The sequence below is a fragment of the Rhipicephalus microplus genome, chromosome 9 (genome assembly GCF_043290135.1).
Source record: "Rhipicephalus microplus isolate Deutch F79 chromosome 9, USDA_Rmic, whole genome shotgun sequence".
NCBI lineage: Eukaryota > Metazoa > Arthropoda > Arachnida > Ixodida > Ixodidae > Rhipicephalus > Rhipicephalus microplus.
The window spans coordinates 8,011,365-8,034,474 of NC_134708.1; the positions used below are offsets into that span (position 1 = coordinate 8,011,365).

A 23,110-nucleotide genomic window follows, 5' to 3' on the forward strand; every position below is an offset into this window, starting at 1 on the left:
GATCTCTGTGACTACCCTGCCCCCTTCTATCCACAACAGTCGTGTTGTATGCTGTCATCAATGGTAGCTCGCTTGTGTGAACACAGCACGTGGTTTTTCTTTGCTGCGATGCAGGAAACAGATGGCTATGCCCTCCTGCAGCTCAGTCAGACAGACCTCGAAAGCAACCTCATGCTCAAGCTTGGTCCTGCCCGCACTGTTTACAGCTGCATCCCGCACTTCTGCAGCAGCCTGGCCTTGTCCTGAGCAGCTTGCAACACTGCCACTCTGGCCCCTCCCATGATGGCACGCACACTCTCACACAAAAACATACACCTGTTGTCCATGCTAGCACTGTACCCCCCTCCCCCCACACAGGGCATCGGTGGGGTCCATGAAAAGCAGTCCTTTTCTGTCTTTTGTAATCTCTGTACAGCACCTGCGTCAGCCTACTCCACGGGTGGCCTCTTCAGGGAGAAGCAGTGGATGTGGAAGTGATGGCACATTTGCTGAACCTGCATTATGACACAATATTATGAGCACATGCCATGATGTAGCATATCAGTGTGTGTCTATCTATCTATATATATATATATATATGTGCACTATAGAAAATAGAAACAACAATGAATTTTTCTTTTTCGGCACTAAAGACATCAGTCAGTGGAGTTGTCTCATGGTTTCCTTTGTCATCCACATATCTTGCCACAATGCAATTTTAGTACTAGAAGGCAAAGCATTGTAGTTGTGCACATTTGCAAGTGGCACTGAGACACGAAAAACTGGTAAGCGCAGATGCAACACAGGTAACAAATCAAATAAATTTATCGAGGGCTCATTTTATTTTCGTTACATAAAATCCAATGAAACTAACAGAAAATCAAGCCAAGGAATGTGTAAGGGTGTTCAACTAAAAAATCCAATGAAACTAACAGAAAATCAAGCCAAGGAATGTGTAAGGGTGTTCAACTACACTCATTTAACTGTGCTGTAGTAATTACAATATAAGTGTAGGGACATTCAAGAGTTATAGCTGGCAGATGCAAAACAGCACAAAAGAACAAGGACTAGAAAAGAGTGAACACAACATGAGCGCTTGTGTTGTGTTCACTCTTTCTTAGCCCTTGTTCTTGAACACTCTTATGCCTATACCAGCTATGAATCATTACCAACTTCGTTTAGTTTTCAATTACACATTGAAGTGTCTACACATTTTTATAATAATGTGACCACAGCTAAGAGCAAGACCCTAGGTATGGTTTCCTTTCGGCAGATTTGATGCCTTGGTATAGCATGAGAGGGATTACAGCCCATGCCCAATTTTAATGAACTCCCTAGGAAAGCGGTCCCACAAAATCACTAGGCTTTCTCACACAATGAGGCAGCATCACTGGCGGCACGGCAAGTTTGGTTTATCACATGTTAAATGCATGCGGTACGCATACCACAGCACTAGGCCTCATGCAGTACCGAGCAGTTAGCTGAAGATGCTCACATAAGGATTGTTAGAGATCCAGCCAAACTGGCTAGTTTCCCACCTGTCGTCATCATTTCTCAGAGCACTTTCGGTGCTCATCCGTAAAGACGTCGCCACACAGTGTCGTGAAAGCGACCCCTTCAAATTTTTTATATGATTCACCCCATAGAGTTTTGTACAATAATACTTAGAGGGGAATATGGCACTAGTGTCTATGTGGGCTCCTTCAGCCGGGCTTGTACCCCCATGGGAATTATGGGAAGTACAGGCTTTGAACGAACCGTGATATTGTGATTCATGACGCTGCTTTGCCGAGAGTAAAACAAAGTAATTAGAGATCATATTCAATTGAAACTTGCTTCATTCTTTTACACATTAAACTTGTTGCAAAAAGTTTCTATGACCATGAGGTAAAAGTGAAACCTCGACAAATTTTGCTCTGCCATTGTGTTCCACATTTGGCATCAAGATACAATGAATCATTTTTTGCTACACTTGAAAACAAACATCCTTGTTTTTGTCTCTAAAGTAGGCTTTATCTATTTATGGAAATGACAGTACAGTATTAAGTGAGAAACACTTAACAAATCGTCTGCTGCGAAGCCAGGTGCGTCTGCCCAAGTGTTCTGCCCCAAATGCACCTCTTGTTTTATTGTGAATTCAAGCAAGAGGAGGGTGACGGTGAGTTTATTTAGCTTTGTCGACATTTTGCAGTCGACTTCAACAAGCTCGGCAAGAAGCGATTATGAAAAAGTGTGACTCGATGCAATATCCTGCACTGGCATGGGATGTTACAACTATGCACAGCGGTGAGTGGATAACGCTTCACTAAAACTGTCAAATACCACTTGTAAGGCTCCAATGCTACAGCAAATCAAGAAAGCTAGCGGTCTTCAGCCTCTCTGAGCAACAAAAGCACTGCCTTAGTGTTTTGCACCGCACACCGCTACCCACGCTGCGCGAAAAATGAAACTGAAACTGTAGGAAAAAACTCGTAGACAGTTCGTCAGCTAATGCAATCTAATCCGAAGCCTGCACTTCCGATAACTTCCGTGGGGATAGAATGATCGCAATGCTATATTCCTCTCGAGGTATTATTGTATGAAACTAAATGTTTCACTTCATCACACTTAAGCAATTTCTCAAAACTGTCTTTCACAGTCTGCTACGGTTGCAAATGGATCAACTTACAAAAGCATTGGCCGAACCTATGTGACAACAGACGTGGAAGGGATGGGGGCTGTAATTATTGCTATTTAGGACCTGAAGTTTAGGCAGAAAGACAGAAAAGTCAGAAGCTTAAGAGTAAGCGCATCTGAAATTTTTGACATTCTTATACATTGACTTCTAAAAGACTTATGACGGTGCTACAAAAAGGTTCAAACTTACAAACCTGTCTAAAAAATTGATAGTTGGCTGTATTGGTCAGCCGCAAGCTCGTAAAAATATGTACCACATGACGTCAGCTGGCAAAAAAGTGTTCTATACTTGCTGCCATGGCTATGAGTGGTGCTATCGCTCCCAAATTTACATTCACAGAAAAATATACCTAATGAAGTGGACACAAAAACGATAGTCACTGTAGCTTAATTGGAAGAGCATCGGACATGTTATCCAATGGTTACAACTTGGGCCTCTGCCAAGGGCTTGTTCTTTTCATCCACTTTTTGTCCGGTTTTCTTTGCGGACTTTACATATACATTCGAACCCCTTTATAAGAGACACTGATATAACAGACAAATGGGTATAAGAGACATCGGTTTGCTTATGCTGAAATAGGGGTTGATAAGGAAATGCACATGTAGTATTCTGCTTATGAGAGACACCTCCCATAAGGGACAGGAATTGCTCCCGTGTGCATACCTTTTATAAAGGGGTTCAGCTGTATATCATAATTATTAAGATGTAGTTAAAGGACTACAATTACCGTTCCCTATACCTTCCTTGGTTTCATTGTCTGTTGGCTTCATCAAGTTGCACATGACAAGTAACCAGTGAGATTTCATTCTAAAAGACACGTCGTGCAAGCACGGACACAAGAAGGAAGTCGCAGCACCGCAATTGCCGACTAACAACTGCAAAGGCACACAATGTCGGAAAAGAAAAAAGGAACAAAAAACTGTCTGGGTATGCCCATGCAAAATCTGAACCTATCAATCTGGCACGCGTGTGGGATTGATAGTGACAGATAACTATATTTATATATGTGACAGATAACTATTAAGGCATTTGATTTTGTCTTTCTGCAAGTTAATCAATGATTAACTCCCATGTGTTACCACCATTATCGATATGCCAAACCTAGATATTAAAGCAGGTTTTTTCATTTCTGTGCCAGCACAAAATGCATTCAATGAACTTCAACATGCACTTTGACCCTCAGCAATGTAAAGAAAGGTTATAAGATCGTTTGTGTTCAATCATCTGGTTGATAGAGTGGCCCATCCGACCTACGTAGCAGCAGCTGCAGAAAACGAATGTAATGGCAGTCAGTAAATTTGTTGGCGTGCTTTACGAAACAAATTTCAGTCTGCTTCTTGTCTATTACTCACTCATTCTTCTTCTGCATAGCGACACAAATTTCACCCAATTTATTAGCAGCCATAAAAACAACATCAATGCCATATCTGCTTCCTACTTTCTTTAGTCAGTGAGATACACAATGAATGTAAGGAATACTTATAACATGTTTCTTCTAATCGCTTTCTGCAACCATGCAAAGACTTTAAACATTAAGCGACAGTGGCCACTAAAATGCGATGATAGCCTACATATAAAAAATGCTTAGCCTGTGCTTCATATAACTCACATTCATTTTGTGCTCACAAGAATTCCTCAGGGAAAGCATAAGGCAAATTTATTGCCCATTTTTATGCTATAATGTCACCAGCACCACATATGGCCGTGAAAAACACATGCATCCAAACAGCAACCAAGCTGAACCAACTTTGAGCAAATTCTCACCACACAGACACCGTAGTGGACATGTGCAAGAGCCACCAAGGAGGCCAGCAAGCAGAGCACAAGGGTCTCATCGGCCTGCAACCACAGGCAGCTGGCTACGCCAAGTGCCACGGGGAGAAGCAGCAGGTTCAACGTTTCGCACCGCGTTGACGTCATCTGGCTGATGATGAGACGGCACTAAAGAACAGAGGAAGACCAATTGGTTAGGTTTCAATTATTTTTTGTCATTGCCATTTCCCCGTGTGCTACCATTCTATTATTATCGCTAAGCTGCAGTTCACAATCTCTAACCAGCATAACATTCTAGGTCAGCACTGTGGGAACCATTTTCTCTGGTGTCTCTGTCCTTCTTTTCTCCAGCGTCCTTATCACTGAGTATGGAAAAGGGGTACCTCAAAATTTAAAAAACAATTCTCTATTAATTTTTGTTAACCTTACGGAGCTAACACATCGCTCCTGAAAGCAGCGAAGGTGTTATCACCCCCCGTAAGGTCGTCTGTGCGTCATGATGCGCGAATTTTGTATATTTTGGTTTAATAGCCGCCCAAACTGCATTTAGGATGCCGCATTCAGCTTCAACAGCTGCCAAGCATAAAGTGGCGCTGTGTTTGTGCGGGTGAGAGTTAATGCTGGCACCACCACGTGGCTGAAGCGGTAAGCTAGGCCGGCGCACAGAAAAAAACAGGGAGTCTTTTAGGGTTGGGTGGCTGGCGTTGATGGATGTCTCCAGAGGTGAGTCCGGGTCATCTCCCGTGGATCCCTTGAGGTGCGTCGACCGTTGGCAATGCCACATTCACGGCACCTTGTTATGTTGCTCGTATGTCGTATTGGAAGGTTGATTAGTGAGTCATTAGTGATATAATTGATTGATATGTGGGGTTTAACGTCCAAAACCACTATATGATTATGAGAGACGCCGTAGTGGAGGGCTCCGGAAATTTAGACCACCTGGGGTTCTTTAACATGCACCCAAATCTGAGCACACGGGCCTTCAACATTTCCGCCTCCATGTCATTAGTGATATATATTATTTGGATAGTGATATCATCATTAACAAAGCAAGTGAATAAGTGTACACAAGTTTGTTAGTTTGTAGGAACACGTATGCTGTCTCTGTGAGCTCAAAAAGTGCACGACACTTTGCCAAAGCCCCCAAAGCACAAAATACACTACAAAAATCAAACGTTTGTCCTGTGTCCTTCTTTAATGGTGTCATTGATCTAGCATTTGCAGATGCTATAAAACAGGACAACTGAGCCAACTTCTGTGCTTGCTTATTAGGATATTTGTAACTGAGAGAGTTACAAGATAAGTCCATATAACACTTTGGAATGAGCTGTATGTAGTAAAACAACAGCACAACCTCTAAATTCACTTCAATAAAAATTATGGTATGTTGAACATTTGTGATTGAAATCTCAGCTTAACATAGACTCTCTTGGTAACGTTCAACAAACCACAATTTTTGTTCAGATGAGCTTAGAGCATCTTGTTTTATTGCATACAAGTGTCCTTCCAGATTACTGTTATGTGCCGATTTACTTTGCCACTCTCTCAGTACAGAAAAATAATTGCATAATGGAAATCAACAAACAAACAAATTCAGCAAGCTTTATTAGTGCTGATAAAGAATTTTTAAAAGATGCTATACAGCAGTGTCCCCCTATAGGTCACGTTCCAACTTCTAGCAACGGGACGCTAACTTTCACCCAGATTTGGCTGACCTGCTTTCACTTGCCAAAGAACATAAGTCAGCACCCTGTTTCCAAGCTGTCAAGCGATACAATTTCCATCTTTACTGAACTGAACTCTTGACAGGTTCACTCGACCTGCACGAGTTTATTCTATGAAATGTACATAAAAAAAAAACATCACCATCATCTCAGTGTATCATGCCATGAAAGACCCATCATACTAATTCCTTCGAATGCACTGTAAAGAAGGTGCTGACTTTTTCGTGCAGAAGCTGGAGAGCAATTCTCAGAAATATAACACAACAAGTACAATTGGATGCGCAGAGAAAATGAGCACACACTGCACACAACTGTCAGGAACTTCTGTACATATAACTGGAACGATCATTTTCGCATGCTTAGAGGAATCCCAACTCATAAGTGTAAAGCATTAACAGCCTGAAACTACGCTTGAACAATGTATTGAAGATATCTACACTAACTTGAACTAATGAGAATTTTTTACCCTTTGGCATGTAAATCGTGTCAAGTAGGTTTACTGGCAGTCTGGCCTCATTAAAATGTTCTCTGCAACCTACTTGAGCTTTTGATGTTATGATCAAATTTATGATATCACATCACAGTCACAATGAAGTGCCAACAACGACCAAGAAATTATAGCAGATGAGTGAATGAGTAACTATCCTGCTTGTATTAAAGCACCCTTTGCTGTGTGGATGACAATTGCACAGTACAAATACAAAAGACAGAAAAAAGTATAATTCACAGAGTCAAAGCTGTGTTTGTTCTTTTTTTATGTAGGCATAAGGCAGTGGGGCTGCTGTTCAAACATTTGGTCTCTTTCATAACTAAACAACAAGCGACTGAGTAGGATGCACTTGTCACAACCAACAAACACCGTTAATGAGAGTGACGTGCAGCTGGCAGAGAATACATGACTGGCAACAGGTGTGCAGTTGTAATTTATGCTCCAACCTTGTCAGCACGAATGGAAGTTAGCCAAACAAAGACACCGCTGTCATGTGCTGTCTAAAGGACAGAATGTGTAGCAGCCCTCATGCCGAAGTTGCAGCGTGAATTCAAGACTTAAGGAACTGCGAGTGATTCAGTTAAGACTCGAAAAGGGCAAAAGCATCAGAGCAGTAACTACAAAATATCCACAGATTTACGCCTGCCACTTGATATTCCCTTTACTAGAGAAACTCTAGTAACAAAAGCGTGAGTTATATCTATTTTGCACCATCCTAACACATTTTTACTGTGCTTTTAGTGCCATCGGCCTACACTATGTACATGCATCAGCTGCTGACACACACCGTAGCACCTCATGACAGCAATTATTTCAAGTTTAAAACGTAAATTCTAGCGCTTTACACATGCATCCCACCTGAAAGACAGCATTATGTGAGATGGTTACAGGAGTACACAATGGACTCACATAACAGCTGCCACTAATGCATCATTGTTAATGTCCTATTTCCACATTACAGGCAGTGAGTGGGTCACCCATGTGTTAAATTTTTTTTATGTTGTGGCCACAACAGCCAAATAAAATTTCCCCAGACTTGCAATGTTAAGGGAAGATGCAAAAATATTTTTTTTCTCCAGAACACATATTTTTGTTTTCATTTGCATTCACATGTTTATTTTCTCTACTTTCATGATAAATAAATTGAAGATTGTAGTAAAGCTACAAGCAGGTTATAATTGTATTTGAAAAGCACCAAGTGGCTATTAAAAGATGAAGGGAACTCACTGTATAAAGTCCCCTGGAAATTGTGACCTGGCTGCTTGCCCTTGCATTTCACATGAGAAGCTCACTAAATATATGTGCTCAAAATTGCCATGATTGCCAAGCTCTCATGAAAAGAGAAATCATTTTAAAAGAAACATATCTTTGCCGAATGGATGCACTTATACCTTTAAAATGCGTTAGTCTCAAGATCTTTTTTTGGGCAACTTCTTCAGTTAGGACATCATGTTTTGGTACTTCTGATAGCCAGATCAGGATGAAATTTAGCCCACGTATTCTGTAACATGTGAAAAGTGTAAGTATCTCCTTCAAAACCTGTAATCGCCAGTATAATTATCACAAATTAAAAAAAGAACAATTAGTAAGGGCTGAGCATTCTAAGAATTCTTACACTACAGCTTTTGTTGTCAAATAAAATGTCTTATACGAACTTTCTTGACGGTGATTTGGGTTTGACAGTTAATGTGGAGCAATATGAGCCATAAATGGCTCGGAACCATAAAAGTATAGTGGCATAAAAAGCTGATCCAAAACGATGTCATGGCACAAAATGAAAACTCTGCAATTCGCTATAAAACTAACTAAATATTTGAAATCAGCATAAAAGCCAATATATACAGCGAGAACTTCATTGCCATAGGCTACAGATTAACGAAACTTTTTTTTTTAGAATTTCATCTCCCCTTCACGTGAGAGATGATGTGGCTCACCGATATGTTGGAAAAAAGGGTGCCCAGCAGAAAGTAGAAGAGACGTGGCTGATGACTCAGCACGTCGTTTGGAGATGCGGCTGCCCAGCTCATGGCAAGCACAAACAGCACCACACCAGAGAGCAGAGGCCGCACCGCCTCCCAAAGACTGGGCTGTCGTAGGCGCCCGTCTTGCCAGGCACTGGGATCACAAGGAGATTACTATTGTAACTACTACCAACAAGTTCAGCAATTCTATTAAATGGCCAGTACAGAACCCCAAGGTCCAAAAATTGTTATAAAGATATGTGCAGTTTTGCTTTGTGAACATGCTGCTGCAAGAATTTTGTAAATACATGCTATATAATAAAAATGTTACAGGGGTTTGAACATCGTTTCCAGCTGGCTTCAAATTTTCCTGCAGCCTTGCCACTTTTCTTTTTCACAGGGAGGGGAAGGCGCAGCTAGTCATCGTGACCGGTTTAGACCAATCCATGAGCTGCGTGCTATGTCAAGTAGCCAATCAGTGCCTTTGCATCACTGCGCATGAAAGAAGGATTGGTCAGGCATATGAAAGAAGTGTGGGAATTCGTATTTAGAAATGGAGGCTCTGCGCAGTGCACAGCGCTGCAATATTCGAAAAACGTCATCACCGCTGTTTACTGTACGAATTGCCGGGCGTCTGTGAGGCGTGTATAAAAGAAGTCGGAGCCTGCTGACTGGCCCTTAAAAAAGCAAGATATGTATGAACAGCTCCAATGGAATTCAGCATCCCAAATCAACAACAGGGTAAGTAAAACAGAGCAGAATTCCTCAAAGTTAAATAAAACTCGTTTCTGTGTAACACTTAAAAAAAATATAGCTCATTACATGCTGTTTCAGTAAAAAATCAACCATTGCGACGAAAGGAACGCTTACAGCCAGAAGCATCTTCACGATGACTTGGCTTTTCGTGGCCAATGTCAGTGCAAATCAGACATATCCCAGCATTTCCATGCAGACGATAGCATTGCAGCAGCAGTTTTCCCTCGTGACTAATTGTAAGAATATTTATGTGTGTAACTACATAAACCTCGAATTAATTATGCACAGTTGTACTGATTTTTATAAACAGGACAGACCAAAGCAAGACATGTCCATACTGTCACGTGCGTCGTCATCACTGGAATCCGCAGAAGACGAGGTTGCGGCAGACAAGGTTTATTAGTAAGGAGGCGTACTTGTGCCTCTCTCTTAGGACACAAAAGGAACACTAACAGGATCGGAGCGGCATGCCCATGCACAGCTGCCGTTCCACCAAAGAACAACCCACAGCTTACGCGCTGCCAGTTACTTAAGTGCTGAGAAGACAACACAGAACATGCGCACACCTATCATCAGATACTGCACTGTCTGATACGATGGGCCCATCGGAAGTTAATCGCAGTCCACTCTAGCCTATCTAAATGACGCGACGGCTGTCGCTCTATAGTGGCAGCTGCGCAGAACGGCAGGGCACGTGGCATTGCTTCCCCCTTCAAAAACATCGCCTCAATGTTGAAAGCAAGCACTGAAGTCATAAGGCACTGAAGTTTTCACAAAAAAAAAGATAGAGGAACAAGCGCACATAATGTCTGCTAGCGCGCATAATAGGGTTTCAAACGCACGACGTGATCAATTTCAGACCGCACACGTCGACGCTGGGAGTCTGTCACACTATCCGGGACGATTTCATAGATCAGTGGCCCTACGCGACGAACAATTTTGTAGGGGCCAAAATAACGCCGCAGAAGCTTTTCGCTGACGCCTCGTCGGCGAACTGGTGCCCATAGCCAAACTTGTTCGCCGGGTGTGTATTCCTGATGGCGGTGTCGCAGGTTGTAGTGTCGGGCATCCGTCGCTTGCTTGGTTGCCGTTCGCAGTCGAGCCAGCTACCTGGCCTCTTCAGCGCGTTGTTGAAATATCGCTACATCCGGGTTCGGGTCGCCTTCGTTTAGACGCGGCAACATTGCGACCAGAGTCGTTGTCGCTTCCCGTCCGTAAACAAGAGCTAATGGTGTCAGCCCGGTTGTCTCCTGGGCGGCCGTATTATATGCGAAGGTGACATATGGGAGCACTTCATCCCATGTTTTATGTTCAACATCGACGTACATCGACATCATGTCCGCCAAGGTCTTGTTGAGCCGTTCTGTGAAACTGTTAGTTTGCGGGTGGTATGCGGTAGTTCGGCGATGGGTGGTGTGGCTGTACCGCAAAATGGCTTGCATCAGTTCGCAACAGAAGGCTGTCCCTCTGTCAGTGATAACGACCTGAGGTGCACCGTGGCGCAGGACAATTTGGTGAACGAAGAATCTGGCGGCTTCTTCAGCAGTGGCTCGAGCAAGGGCGCGGGTTTCTGCATAGCGAGTCAGGTAATCTGTCGCCACAATGATCCACTTATTTCCTGCTGTAGACGTCGGGAATGGTCCCAGAAAGTCCATTCCGATTTGTTCGAAGGGCCTTGTTGAGGGTTGAAGTGGCTGGAGTAGTCCAGCGGGTTTTGTTGGCGGTCTCTTGCAGCGTTGACACTCTCGGCACGTCCGTACGTAATGCTTGACGTCTTCTAGAATGCGCGGCCAGTAGTAACACTCACGAATCCGCGAAAGCGTTCGTGTACACCCAAGGTGCCCGGAGGTTGGTTCGTCATGTGACGCCTGCAAGATTTCCTGACGCAATGACGACGGCACGACGAGAAGGTAGGTGCTCTTCCTAGAGTCGAAGTTCTTTTTCACAAGGACATCGTCTTTTAAGCAGAATGTGTGAAGAGCAAGCCTGAAAGTTTTGGGTATCTCCGTACGTTTTCCTTCAAGATGTTCAATGAGACAGTTCAGTTCAGGGTCGGCCCGTTGTCGGGCGGCTAAGTCGGAAGCGGTGATCATGCCCAGAAAACTGGCGGCGTCGTCTGCACACAGTGGTGGTTGCTCAACCGGGGCTCGAGACAGACAATCTGCGTCGGAATGCTTTCTTCCGTTCTTGTGCACTACCGATATGTCGAACTCCTGGAGCCTTAAGTGCATAAAGTACCACTTTTAACCAGCTGATGTGTTCCTCGAAAGATGGAGTGAAGACTATGACGTCGTCCAAATACACCAAACAAGTTTGCCGTTTCAGGCCAGCCAATACGGTGTCCATTACCCTTTGGAAAGTTGCAGGGGCAGTGCAAAGTCCAAATGCCATGACTTTAAACTGGTATAGTCCATCTGGTGTAATAAACGCCGTCTTTTCGCGATCCCTTTCGTCAACTTCCACCTGCCAGTAGCCAGTCCTTAGATCCATAGATGAAAAGTATCTGGCATTGCAGAGACGATCGAGGGCGTCATCAATTTGAGGAAGCATATAAACGTCCTTTCTCGTTACCTTATTGAGTTGGCGATAGTTGACGCAGAATCTTGGAGTGCCGTCCCGTTTTTTCACGATCACTACAGGGGAAGCCCACGGGCTTTGGGAGGGCTCAACGATGTCATGAAGCATTTCTTGTACCTGTTTCCGGATTGCCTCGCGCTCTTTCATGGACACACGGTACGGCGATTGGTGACTTGGTTGCACCTTTTCATCAGTTATGATGCGATGTTTCACAAGCATTGTCTGGCGGATCTTGGGTGACGTGGTGAAACAATCCTGGTAGCTATAGAGCAGTTTCCGCAGCCTTTCGTGTCTTTCCAGGGGCAACGCCAGTTTCACGTTAAAGAACACGTCATGTGTACGAGGATGGAGTGTGTCGTCGATCGTGAGTACATCGCTTATGTCCGGGATGGTCTCAAATAGTGCCACAGTGGTGCCCTTTGCAAGGTGACGATATTCCGAGCAGAAATTAGTGATTAGTACACTGACGGTTCCTTCAACGATGTGAACGACTCCTCTAGCGATAGCCAAACCTTTTTCAAAGAGCAAACTCTGGTTGGCCTCGACCAAACCTTGCGCGCAGATGCAGCTGTCAGCGCCCATGGGGATGACAGCACTCGAGCGTGGTGGCAATGTGATGTGCTCGTCGAGAATCATTAGCACCGCTGATAATGTAGAACTTGGATTTCGCGTGACGCCCGTAACTGGTGACAGGGTAATTGTTTGCGCCCGAAGATCTATGCTTGCTTTGTTTGCAAAAAGAAAGTTCGCACCGAGAATGACGTTCTGAGAGCACTGGTCCAGGACGACAAAAACAGTAGGATACGTATGCCCTTCCACATTCACACGAGATGTGCATCTTCCCTTTGGTGTTATGACATGACCACCTGCTGTTCGTACCTGCGGGCCTTCCCACGAAGTCAGCACCTTCTTCAACTGATCGGCGAACACCGCACTCATGACAGAGAAGTCAGCACCGGTATCAACCAAAGCAATTACGTCCCGGTTGTCGATTTTCACTGCCAGATCGGTCGATATTACCTTGGCGTTGCAAGTCTGTCGTGGTGTACTGTTGCGGCTTGGACGGAACTTAGTGCTGATATGTCGCTTGTGTCTCTTACACGCTGCAGGTAGTGTTGCTCCACTGGGACTTCCGAGCGGGGGAGGGTCTTCAGGGGTGTGCCGGGCAGCAACCACACCTCCATTGGTTGCCATCTTTAGTTTCCCAAATGAGGGCTAGGGGACCTTCCCCGTGATGCTCCTGTGTTGGCAGGGTGTGGCGATGGGTCGTATTGCAGCAACCCCGTGAACCTCCTAAATTTCGCGGAACGCCGTGCGACGACCCCGAGGACTAGCTGGAGCAGTTTGAGCGCGTGGCGGCCATCAACAAGTGGAATGACGAAGCGAAGTTGCAGTGGGTCTACTTTACACTGGAAGAGTCTGCGCGTACCTGGTTTATCAACCACGAATCCGTGCTTAGGACGTGGGAGGATTTCAAAGGCAGCCTTCTTCGGACGTTTTCAAGCGTCGCTCGCAAGGAACGGGCGGAAAGGCAGCTGCATTCACGCTTCCAGCTCCCTAACGAGAGCGTCGCTGTCTTTGTCGAAGAAATGAAGCATCTATTTGGTCGGGCAGATCAGGAAATGCCAGAGGAAAAAAACTCGGATTCCTTATCAGAGGAGTGAAGGAAGAACTTTTTGCTGGATTAATGCGCAATCCACCGCAAACTGTCTCCCAATTTGTTACGGAAGCAGCCGCCATGAAAAAGATTCTCGATGTGCGGCGGAGACAGTATGGACGCCCTGCTCTGGTAGGCGGTACGTCGCCGGCCGAGCTTAATGCTGTAACCGTCAGCAACCTTCGGGACACCATAAAAGCTGTTGTGCAAGAGGAACTACGGAAGATGTTCCCGAGTTCTTGTCCTCAAGTCGCGACGTTGAGCGATGTCGTCAGACAAGAAGTTCAGCAGGCGCTGGGGACCGGACCATTAGTTCCACCAAGCCAGGAGCCTGAGTGGGCTCCGCGAGGACCGCAAATCATGTCGTACGCCACGGCCGCGCGCAACCCGGTGCGCCCCGCCCAACCGACAAACTCTCCACCGCCACGCCCACAACCAAATGTCTACCGACCTCCTGCCGAAAGAGCCGTCCCTAGAAAGTCCGACGTGTGGAGGACTGACGACCATCGCCGCTGTGTTTCCACTGCGGTGAACCTGGCTACTTGTACCGTAACTGTTTCTATAGGAACCTCGGAATACGTGGATTTCACGTCGGCGCTTCACGTCTGCAACCTGGTCAAAGGCCAGCTGAGATTGAAGATTATTTGCAACGACAAAGTTTGCCAGCAGGCTGCTGCAGGTCACCATCACCTTCGTCTCGCCATTACCCAGAATCTCCACCAGATGTCACGTGCGTCGTCGTCACTGGAATCCACAGAAGACGAGGGTGCGGCAGACAAGGTTTATTAGTAAGGAGGCGTACTTGTGCTTCTCGCTTAGGACACAAAAGAAACACTAACAGGGTCGGAGCGGCGTGCCCATGCACAGCTGCCGTCTCTGGCATTTCCGGATCTGCTCGACCAAATAGATGCTTCATATCTTCGACGAAGACAGCGACACTCTCGTTAGGGAGCTGGATGCGTGAATGCAGCTGCCTCTCCGCCCGTTCCTTGCGAACGACGCTTGAAAACGTCCAAAGAAGGCTGCCTTTGAAATCCTCCCACGTCCTAAGCACGGATTCGTGGTTGATAAACCAGGTACGCGCAGACTCTTCCAGTGTAAAGTAGACCCACTGCAACTTCGCTTCGTCATTCCACTTGTTGATGGCCGCCACGCGCTCAAACTGCTCCAGCTAGTCCTCGGGGTCGTCGCACGGCGTTCCGCGGAATTTAGGGGGTTCACGGGGTTGCTGCAATACGACGGCTGTTGACAACTGGGCTTCACTCATCTTGACAGGCCTGGCTTCTTTCGTGGCGGGTGGTTTTTCTGGAAGGAGGCCGTGCTCCGGGGGAAGTCCTAGCTGTCGGCGGCTTCTTCTCTGGTCGTCTTCCTTTGCTTGGTGAGGACTGGTGTCACGGCTGCACGAGGGGTTACTGAACATACCCAGCACCTCCACCAGATGTCACGTGCGTCGTCATCACTGGAATCCACAGAAGACGAGGGTGCGGCAGACAAGGTTTATTAGTAAGGAGGCGTACTTGTGCCTCTCCCTTAGGACACAAAAGGAACACTAACAGGATCGAAGCGGCGTGCCCATGCACAGCTGCCGTTCCACCAAAGAACAACCCACAGCTTACGCACTGGCAGTTATTTAAGCGCTGAGAAGACAACACAGAACATGTGCACACCTATCATCAGATACTGTCTGATACGATGGGCCCATCGGAAGTTAATCACAGTCTGCTCTAGCCTATCTAAATGACGCGACGGCTGTCGCTCTATAGTGGCAGCTGCGCAGAACGGCATGGCACGTGGCAATATCCCCACCCACAGTATTGCATACCTTATTTGTGTTGACACATGAATATGCACTCACCGATGAATGTTGTACAGACACATGGGTATCGTCATAAAGAAAGAGCCAGCTGAAAAACAAGAACCATCACTGTTACATACCATGAAACAGAAGTTCAAAATGAATTAAAGTTCAGTTCCAGAGTTACATAACTATACTGTACTGCGTGCCACAATGCAAGGTTTTAGGGTAACTTAAACAATCTTAATGACGCAATCCACATAGACCAAAAAAAGAAAGGGGACAGGATAGGACCTATCCTGTCCCCTTTCTTTTTTTTTTTCATCTATGTGTATTGCATACTTAAAATTTTTTCAATGTGAGCAAACTATCCCAACAACACGTTGTAGTATTAGGGCAATTTCGACCTACCGGATGTATTTGGACATTCTTAATGCATGCCGACTCTAAACAGATGAAAATTTTTACGTATGTGCAATTTGCCCCCTTGCTGAAGTGCATCTGAACAATTTTAAAGTTTAAAAATTCTAATAGCATTACAAACCCAAGTGCCACATATTTTTATCTTGGGAATCTCAATGAAACTTTTTTTTTCTGTTTTCATAGAAATGCCTTTACCAGAAAAATACTTCTTGCCAGAATTGCTGCCCAGTTTTTAAATACTTTACCTCACTTCCAGTCATCTAAAGCATCCCATTCCCAATCAGAAAAATCAACCAGAAGACACCATACATTCCCACTTACAATGTAAAGCAAGGACACTTTGGATGAGCTTCTAAAATTGACTCAGCTTTTACATTGCAGTCATGTCTCATGATGATGGCCCCATTACACTCATTCTAGCAACTAAGCATGTATATTTTATCAATCTCTCGCCCAAGAAACAATTCAAGTTCACTTCATTATAGTTCACTCTATTAAGGTGTGACTGAACCAATCAAACAGTGCACATTCTCTTCTTTCGTTTCTCATATGTAAGGAAACATACACAGTGGGAGCTCAACAAACAGAAATCGCTTAAACAGAATCACCACTGTGCAAATGGAACAACAAACAACAAACCCTGAAGTGCTCTTAGTTCCGTGTTAAAGTAATGCAGAACAGTCAATCGGAGTGTAAATTTTCTAGACCTTGTATATTTTTCCCCAAAAAGAGAGGATGTAAAATATATACTTCCTTTCTATCCAGAATACCATCTTCAACGAACAAAGGCTTTCTCAGCCATTGATTGGGGCAATAAAAGCTATGCTTTTTTTTTCTTCACCACATCATCAGCATCTCTTCCAAGTTCAAGCTAACAAAGCCTAGTCCACTCGGTAGCCATGACTGCAACCCAAACCACAAGAAAGAACAGCAGATACATCACTTCTTGATGCTTAACATGCAAGAAGGGTTTATGGTGGCTTCTTATGTCCAACACTCATATTCCCTTCCTTATGTTTAGCAATTGAGGGACCTTGACACACCACGCTGTACGTAAAAAAATTTTCTCAGTACACATAATTATTGCTAATTGGAACACACTTCACCACTCCCGTGCAGTTTCGTTTGACCAAGATTGTACCGTAGTCTGATTACAGACAAAATTTAACTGGGTGTAGGTTGTTAACATGTACTTAAATGTGAGAAAGTGAGCACTTCAGCATTCCACTGTATGAATGCAGTAGGCACAGCCAAAGCTCAGCAGACAAACAATGCACCAGAGACTGACCGTGTAGTGTCAGTTCGAGGCATTCGCCAGCACCCCATCCAAGGATGGTGAACTTCCACAGCCGGTACGAATACAGGTAGGTCAGCACAAAGCTTCCAAGAAGAATCTGCACACACAGGGGAGAGAAGCAGCAGTTCAGCTGGCGTTTGATGCAAAGCCAATCAATGCATGAACTTTCAGAGGTGCGACAATGGTTATAAATGCATAGCAAAGCTGATAGCACAGTGTTTACTTTTAATTATTACTAAAATGTTATGAAAAAGGCATACTTTTGAAAAATTTTGACACATTGAGTAGTGTGGAACCAGTCTGGTGCGTAAATTGTCTGGTGCATAAGAATGTACGAACCAGACGGACGAAACACAAGTGGTTTTACATGCTGTACAAGTGTACATCCAGAATCACGCTTAACTAGTTTTCAGTGAATAATCATTTGGTTAATCACTGTTCACTGAAAACTAGTTAAGAGCAAATAATTTTTGCTTATTACCCCACTGATATAGTATACTAAATGGCATCCAAAGCCTGGGCATGTTCACCTTGGTGTAAATCTGGTAAATATTAATAAAAACTTCACTGTGCAATGAGGCAGTACTTGTTGATTTCTTCTTGTCCACCTCCTACTGAGCCAACTAAAGACAACTGCTAGTGGCAGGCAGGGTAGACCCTCTCACAACCAAATATTCTGCTAAAATAGAGGAAGGTCTGGTTAACGATCGGTAACATCTGAGCATCACAGTCCTTGTATTAATTTTTATTACTATTCATTTTTGTCAAAATAAAAATTTCTAGACTCAAGTATCTTGATGTGCTATCACAGGCCGCAACACTCGCACCTTATGCATCTCTCTAGAAGTAATTTACCAGCTGAGTTTTTCAGTCACTCCTTGTATCAACATTCAGACATGCCAATGACCGAAATTGTGGAGGCCTGCTGAGTGCAATACCACCTGTACTTAAAAAAAAAAAACCCGTAAATGGCATTTTTGTGTTTACATTTCACAAGTGTGCAAGCAATCCTGCATAGTACACTAATTGAACAGTGTGTTAACGCTCGGGGCTCACATTTTGAAGACGATAATGCAGACAATGTACATTTAAACCTTTCTGAAAAGTACTTCTAATTCTTGCAGAGGCAACTTATGCAACAACAGCGAAGAGTGCAGTGATTGTGGCGATGCAGTTCGTTTCCTATCGTCACACCCAGGTGGCAAGTCAATTCACTCTATACCGCAAATTTGTTCATGGGCCTGTTTTGATTTCAGAACAGTGTTTCGTAACTGATATAGTCACGGGGTCGTGAGTTGGACGAAGGGAACAGTCCGCGTCTTCAAGGTGAAAATGTTGACTTGGCCGAACTTGTGGCCGATAAATGGAAAGTCAGATTGCAGCAACGCAATGGCACTGACAGCAACGAACAAAGCGTCGGCCGTCGATCAACTGATCATCGCTGGGACGCACTATCTTTAACACATCACGCCTCCAACTTTCTAGCCTTATTACTGGTGGTCGCGCAAGTTTTGGAATAAGCTTGAGTTTTTGCACGATGAGCACAACCTTAACAAATTGATTTACTACAGTTATAAAGCTTCTCGAACACTGCAGGCACGGTTTGTACTGAGCATTGCATACGTAAAAACAGAATACAGCAGAAGTGAAATAAAAAACGTGCATGGCAGTATGTTCGAAGGACTTAGAATTACCCATGAAGGAAGACTGTGTATGAGAAACTATACATATCACTCCATGAAAGCCCTTAAACCATTCAGATGGGAGGGAGAGCACAATTGATTCCCAATGACAGGCTGAAAACGGCGTGTGTGTGGCTCCTACCATCTGGGAAATGTCGTAACCCCAGGGCAAGTAGAGGATGCCCGTGTTGTATTTCTCCCAGTGGGAGAGGATGAAGCAGAAATGGATGTTGCACAGGACAAGCAGGAAGCGCCACGTGTTGCAGCTCATCTCGGCTCGACCAAACACCGAGTAGAGGCACACTGGCATGAACAGGGTGGCCCAGCTGTCCAGGCCGTGGTCAAAGAGTTCGCCCAGTGGACCACTGCTTCCAGTGCGGCGAGCATGCTTTCCATCTATTCCATCTGCAACAGAGAAAAGGTCGATGTGATTTCCTGAGCTTGAGCAGCTATGAGAGAGGCTATTATGGAGGTGTAACTCTTTAGGTGCCAGTTAAATCACGAAAAATTCTTAGAAAGTTTCCAAATTTCTTTATGATGCAAAATGCTTCAGTAACACATTCAAAACAGAAAAATACTTGTGAAAAATTTTGCAGTGGACAATTAAGCCTTATTATTCATTTTTTTGCACCATCATGTAATACCCTGTCCCTGGGGTACTTTAGAATTTTCTGCAATATCTTTCGAACATAACAAAAATAAACACAACACCAACATCAGTCACTCGTGTTTTCATCATTCAAAGGAAAAAGATGTACCGTGCGAAAATGCTACATGGATGTGGTAATAGTCATCTATAGCACATGACAGACATAAGATGTGCATTTCACAGTTTAGTGTTAAAAAAAGTGATAACCACTGAAACTGCGCTGCCATCTATGTTTTAAATATGAAAACATCATTTGACAAGTTATGCTCATCAAGAGCCTCTCGAAACATTGCTGAAGAGTCACGATGAGCATAGAGGTTACGGCTGGCTCTGGTCGTCTTAAGCACTTAAGGGGCTATACATAGTAGTTCAGTGAACTTTCAACTTAAGTTGGTACGACCTTCTAATGCAGTTACCCATGTTGAACCCGAGGGCTTACAGTGACTTGCTTTTATGTGTAAGATGATGTGGTATAGTTCTTTGCTATCATTACTGTTTCGTGAATATCTTTGACTTACTTCTATGAAAATAAGCAGTTTGCACACTACTGGTCCTGTTACCTTTGTAATTATTTCTTTTCACTCAGTGCAACTACATTAGAACGGAGGATTTTAACACTTGCCTCCCACTGACGAGTACAGTCATCACCACAAGATATGTTGATGTGTTCGAAAAAATATTTCTGGAAACATTTTCTAAGTAAACCATGTTTTCATTGTCTAATAAACTATCAATTCGTTTTCCTCCACTTCTTTTAGTTGCATCTGCTGTATTATGTCTGTATGATGTTTGTATGGTGTTGCTCGTGAAGAAAGAACAAACAAGCCTGAATATATTAAATGAATACAGCAATTAAAAATTATTATTTGCATGTGTGTATTGGCTTAAAATTTCAATAGCCCCTCGAACATTTTTCTTAGCTATAATGCAATAATCTCACTGTTGGTGCATAACGCCTAATGAATCACACGGCGCAAAAATGTTTAGAATCCATTAAGTCCGAGCAGCGACTCAAATTTTACTTCTTTGGTACAAGCAAGTACAGTGAAAGCTATGTAGGGAAGGGGATGACATGGAGACAAGGACATGCAACCCTTCATCAGTGCATGTCATGACCTTGAGCACTTCTCTTTTCTGCTGAAATGTTCAGCTCAGTTTGAGTGTGATTTCGAGCATTAGCACGTGGTGCCACCTCATGGTAGCCATGGTAACTATAGAGCTCACAATGCTCGAATCAGCCCACAGCCGTAGACTTTGAATATATGACACAGTAATTTGCACACATGGCATCATTTAGAGAGAAAAGGGAGCAATTTATAGCTGACTTTGAGAATTAATTCTGAATTTCAGGTCACATGCTGTGTTATAATGCTTGGCTTGCTTGTTCTTGGAAACTTCAACCCTTGAAAAACAGTGTTTTCTGACCATGCTCAAAAAGTGCCAGGGGCCCCTTTGAGTAGTCAAAGCTTGTATTCTTGTTATAATAGAACGGTGCAAAAGATGAGATAAAGTATTGCTGCATTATTCAATGATACAATTGGTGCAGTGTTGTATATTGTCTTTTGTTACCTATTCAGAGTTTTCTATCGGTAAGCCCCACAAACAAACCCATTTGTGCCTTCGACTTAGTTCTGTACATTTGTGAATATATGTGTATGCATTGAGAATCCCTTACCTGCCGTGTTAGCAAAGCAAGCTGAGATGTTGCACTGATGAGCATGAGGTGGTGGATTCAATTCACAGCCACAGCAGTGGCATTCAGTTAGGAGCAAGGTGTCCTAACATACAACCCCAGATGGTCAAGCTTAACCTCCCCCCCCCCCCCCCCCAAGGTTCAATAAGTCTGAACTCCTACTTTGAATCCCCCTTAAAACATTTCAAGGCGTGCAACTATCTGGCAATAAAATGTGCATGTTCATTTATGTATGTTATATTTGAAAGGTTGCCACAGTTGTTTTTTATTACTACAGCTGTAAGCTTGCAATAAAGTGCCTACTGATGTATTCATGATGACCCCATGACCATACCTGCTGCTTACAGGTTGAATAAACATTAGTAGGTCATGTGCATCATGCGGTATATATCTATTGTCTTCTGTTTGAGTGCAGATGGTAGCCAACCCCAAAGGTATAACTTGTCAGCTAGCTCTTTAGACAAGCGGGTGACCTAGAGAGATTCTGCTTCAATTTCAAGTGGTGAGGAATTTGAAACAAAATACCATCTACTTCAGTTTCTGTAAGGAGAAGCATAGCCACTGTTCCGACTGTTCCGCCCAGCTTACAAAACGCGGTGCGCGGCCCTTAGCCGGAGCCTTGTTTCCCAGTTATATGGAGCTCAAGGGCGATCAATTACCGCATGGTCGCTAGAGGGGTGTGACGTGCGTTTGTGCGTGCGTGCCAATAGAGCGGTGACGCTTACTCACCTAACGTGTGCGCCAGGAATTGGTTCACCGCGCACACCAGCCACACCCACGGCGGCACCGGTGGGGCCTCGGGGTGCAGGTCGCTCGACGCGTAGAAGGCGAAGTCGTAGTAGGACAGCAGGCCCACGTTAACCAGTGTTAGCACGAACCCCGACATCGTGAGCACGTTGGGGGCCACCCCACGCGGCACGAGCTGCGTCGCGGGCCATGATCGTCGCGTAAATGCGTGCGTCCTTCGAAGACGTTTCGCAATGCGTCCCTTACCTTGACTGCTTGGTCCCAGAACGGGTGCATCACGTAGTTGCTCAGCGGGCTGGTATCCTTGCACGTGTACTGCACAGAGGACACAAAAACGTTGACCGGGCGCCGCATCACCGATAAGCACGAGCAGGATCTCAAACAGCCGTCCTTTCGAAACCCCGCTCCACACTCGAGGCACACACAGGGCTGAATATGGCCTGCCTCTAGTTACACTAAGCAGGATATCGACGCGTTTGGGAAGGCTGGAACACGGCAGCTGGGCTTCCAGGTTGGCTCAAGGCAGGGAGCTTCGCGTGATCGTACCACATCGGAAGACAACCTGGCTCGGCGGTAGCACCTTACCTCGTAGTTTTCGAAGCCCTTGAGCTCTTCTTCCGACAGGTACTTCATGTTTACTTGTGACCGAGTTTGCTTGGTACTTAGTGATGACTTATTAATCTAAGCATTTATGATGTGAGACTAGAATTCACTGCGAACACACACGAGCGGTGCCTCTCTTGCGCTTCCTCGCCGCCCGAAAGTGCAAGGAGGAATGGTGGGGAGAAAGCACGGAGGAAGGAAAGGAAAGGAGAAAGCATGGGAGAAAGTGAGAGGAAATGGAAACCGCGCCGATCCCTGGAGGCATGAGAGAAGTCACATGAGAGAGGAATGACCCAGTTCGTGTGGCGATAACGAATACAATTATCGCGAAAAAATGGCATCACTAACGGCTTTAAAAAATATATTAAATGCTCCTTGGTAAGAGTCGTATGAGCATTACGCCCACTCGATTGTTTGATTAGTTAGAGCACGACCTACTCTACTCTTGACCTGCCCATAAAACAACTCTCCAGCGCCTACCTTCTAGTTCATACATTATGCCGCTAGGGCCATAACCTAACAACGACGTGGCGCTAGTCGGCATCTGTTTGCTGACGTCATCTTTACTGTTTGTGGTCAAATTTGAACCAACAAAACACTCATAGTGCGTATTAATTAGGCACAATT

General features: G+C 44.6%; 1 protein-coding gene across 1 annotated transcript; it reads right to left on the reverse strand.

The window, feature by feature from the left end:
• Positions 1-297: 297 nt before the first annotated feature.
• LOC119163415 (ethanolaminephosphotransferase 1) lies at positions 298-22,660 on the reverse strand. The gene is made up of 9 exons (XM_037415405.2): positions 22,466-22,660; positions 22,127-22,195; positions 21,863-22,055; positions 18,934-19,196; positions 17,101-17,206; positions 15,450-15,498; positions 8,578-8,758; positions 4,421-4,597; positions 298-494 (listed from the first exon to the last, which is right to left on the reverse strand). Exons 1-9 carry the CDS (start codon positions 22,511-22,513, stop codon positions 429-431), a joined length of 1,152 nt encoding a protein of 383 aa, XP_037271302.2. The 5' UTR covers positions 22,514-22,660; the 3' UTR covers positions 298-428.
• Between the last annotated feature and the right edge of the window lie 450 nt (positions 22,661-23,110).